The sequence below is a fragment of the Coffea arabica genome, chromosome 8c (assembly GCF_036785885.1).
Source record: "Coffea arabica cultivar ET-39 chromosome 8c, Coffea Arabica ET-39 HiFi, whole genome shotgun sequence".
NCBI lineage: Eukaryota > Viridiplantae > Streptophyta > Magnoliopsida > Gentianales > Rubiaceae > Coffea > Coffea arabica.
Window position 1 is genome coordinate 37,447,267 of NC_092325.1, and position 3,394 is coordinate 37,450,660.

A 3,394-nucleotide genomic window follows, 5' to 3' on the forward strand; every position below is an offset into this window, starting at 1 on the left:
GACGAAAAAAGTTATTTTACAAAATGTGAGGGACGTTTTGGACAATTTTCCCTTTGGATTTTATATCTTATCACAAGTCAATCAAGAATTTGTGCAGAATTGGCTACACTTAGTAGAAGTTCATTAGGAACCGTAAAAGTGAAAAGATGACACTAATAACAGGATAGGGAGAGTAGACACGAGAGGATGATACATAAGAAGGTAAATCATGAAAAGGTATCATCCTAGTTGAATTGTGGGAATCGTGGTTCAGCAACTGCAACGAGAGGTTTGGCAAGGAAGCCAGCATCCTCGCACTCTGCTAAATCGATTTGCGAATGACCTGATGGAATCTTCCAGCTAAAGCATTGAAGAAGTCTGGCCAGCAACATCACAGTGAGTGTGGAACCCAAAAGGACTCCTGGACATCCACGCCTTCCGGTGCTGAAGGAAAACATATTTAATTCTGGATCGTTGAGATCCATTCTAGCATCCTCCATGTCCTTCATGTGGCGCTCAGGCTTGTACTTCAGCGGATCCTCCCAGATTCGAGGATTACGGCCAAGTCCTGGACGGCTGAGGATAACATGGCTACCTTTCGGGATGAAGTAGCCACCAACGACGGTGTCCTGAGTAGATACATGAGGAACATTAAAGGGTGCTAATGGATGCAGCCGAAAGGACTCTCTTACGCAGGCCTTCACATATTTCAGCCTCGGAAGGTCAGATTCTTGAACAAGTCTATCCTTTCCAACCACGGCGTCTAGCTCTTCTGTGGCTTTTTGAAGCATTTCAGGTTGATTTAGCATCTCTGCTAATGCCCACTCCACAGCATTTGATGGATTATCGACTGTTGCAAACATTAATTCCTGTCGAGCATGCATCATAGTAAAGTTAAAAGTGAAACTAATAATCCTTCTTTTCCAAGTCCAATAATCGACTCTGACCGAACAACACCATATTGCAAGTTGCATTTTGTTGGTGATTAGGGCTTATTGAGATTCCATCCTTTTCTAATTTCTGCTAATCAACATATATGGTCAGAGCGTGGCTGATGGGCTTGAGCACACATAAACCACATCATTAAAACGTGAGCGAACAAGATGATGTCGTCTTATGTCACCTTTTGTACGTCATTTGATGTGGGCATGGTTTACCTGAATGTTTCACAGCATTGAGTCTGCAAGCAAGATTTTAAGTTTTGGAGTGTGGCCCCTACGATTGATTTTGTACTTATGTGAAAGGGCACTAGCTGATAAGGAGCTAAAGTTTGATTTACCCCATTTGTTTAAGAAATTGTTTATGTAACCATGCAGCAGGATAGAGGATTCCTTACAGTAATTTGTGCTCTCATCTCCTCAGTTGTTAAGAGGGGTCTGCCGTTGCTATCTTTGAGCCTGATTAGGACATCAAGAAGGTCTTCTTCCTCATTTTTCAAGCCACTCTCCCACATTTTAATCCTTTTTTCAATTTCGGGATCTTGGTGCTTTCGTACACATGCAACGGCCTCAGTAAGAATCTTTCGGTGGCCATCAAAATCAAAAATCTTCACCCAGGGCATGTAATCTGATAAGCTGAATGCATACAAATAAGCAAGGATTTTGAAGAGTGCATTGATATGTTCAACTTCCTCAGCACCTGGTCCTCCATCTTCCATTCCTTTCCCGAAGAATCTCTTGTTGAAAATCATCTTTCTAATCACATTTCCGCAGTAGTGTTGCGTAACCAATCTTATGTCCACTAGCCCACCGGTGGCATTGTCCTTGCACTGATTGTAAACGTAATTAACCAAATGATCTGCTTCCTCTGCTCGCTTGCTATGAAGCCATTGGTGTTTAGCAGGTGAGAGCACACTGGAAACGACCATCCTCTTCATTTTCTTGTATTGATCGCCCAAAGGTGAAAGGCCGGTTGTCAAGAATCCTCCACTACAAAGCTCTGCAGACATACAAACAGGTCTGCTGGAGAAAATCGAGTCTTGTTTCTTACAGAACTGGCGAGCGAGCTCAGGAGAAGTGACTGGAATGACATGAACACCGAAAATGCGGATACATGCGATTTCGGTATTCAAATCATCCATGAATTTACATATCCATCGATTTGTTGGTCTGTTTCTCAGCATTTGGAAAATGCAACCAATGAAAGGCAAGGGTTTTGGGCCAGGAGGGAGAGGGAATCGACGAGTTTTGTTATTCTTTAGACAAATAGTTAACCATTTGTCCATCTTAAAGATCACCAACAAAACCAAAGCCGTGAATCCTGAGAAATATGGGATCCATGACATTGAGGTAAATCCCAAGCTTGAATCAACACGAAGACTGGAAGTGTAATTCATGACTTGAGACCGTATGAAAGTTCTTAAGAATTGCTTTGAGCTTTTGGTATATGTGAGAGGTATTGAGTGTCTGCAATTCCCGTTGATGGTTTGTAAAGAGTGCAATTATGCGAGCTTTTATAGGAGAAATTTGTTGGTAGCATTAGGTATCTATGATTTTGAGTAGCTCCCACGGACTTTTGGATACCATTATTTTTTTTTTTTCCACTTAGGGTTATTCCAACTTTTTGGATAGACTAATCCCCTAAAATTGTGTAGAGTCTTGTTCAAAAATGCACATTTTCTTTTTTTGTGGTTTGTAAAGATTAGCCTTAGTTTTTTTTTTGGATATATATATATATATATATCTATTTTAAAAGCAATACCTAATTTCTTTTCGAGGGTGTTTGTGCTGAAATAGGAGAAACGTACATTATACCAAGTTTTAGATCATGCTATTTCCTTGCAACAATTGTAAAAATCTTATTCTCAGAGCAAAATGGTCTGAAGAAATCAATTGCCAAACAGATTATTTTACAAATACATGACAACTTGTAGTAGTTCCAAGCTTAACTCTTAGAGAAAAACTTTATTTATTAGGTGATATTCTGAAATCCACCCTACATTTTGTTGTAGGATTGTTATATTTTAATAGAAAGGAAAGACACGATATAATAAAAGGAATTTCGTAAAATTTCCTAAGAAACTCTTCATATTGAAATTTACCATCTCTAGTTATTGCAATCAGAATATGTGTAGAATTGGTTACACTAAGTTATATTAAAATTAGAAATTTTCTGTTTTTCCATTTATTTTTTGTTTATTGTCTGTGTATTAGTATATAATTAAAATCTAATTTAGTTAAAAAGGCACTCTTTTGGTTAAAGTAAATTGTCGTACCTTCAAATAGAAAATTTTCAATCATTTCAATTTGTTCGACAAGAAATGCTTTTAAGATATCATTACTATGATAAGTTCTTTATCTTAAAGACTGAAAAAAAAATTGTTTTAAAAATTTTATCCTTTGGATCTTACTTAGGATGAAAACAAATTTTAATTGGTTACGCAGAATATAGTACAATAAGAAAATGAAGAAAGTTG

At 37.9% G+C, this 3,394-nt stretch overlaps 1 protein-coding gene across 1 annotated transcript; it reads right to left on the minus strand.

Moving 5' to 3' along the window:
• Positions 1–224: 224 nt before the first annotated feature.
• Positions 225–2,314, minus strand: LOC140013220 (isoleucine N-monooxygenase 1-like). The gene is made up of 2 exons (XM_072062389.1): positions 1,316–2,314; positions 225–848 (listed from the first exon to the last, which is right to left on the minus strand). The coding sequence occupies exons 1-2, from the start codon at positions 2,312–2,314 to the stop codon at positions 225–227; spliced, it is 1,623 nt and encodes a 540-aa protein (XP_071918490.1).
• Positions 2,315–3,394: the final 1,080 nt, after the last annotated feature.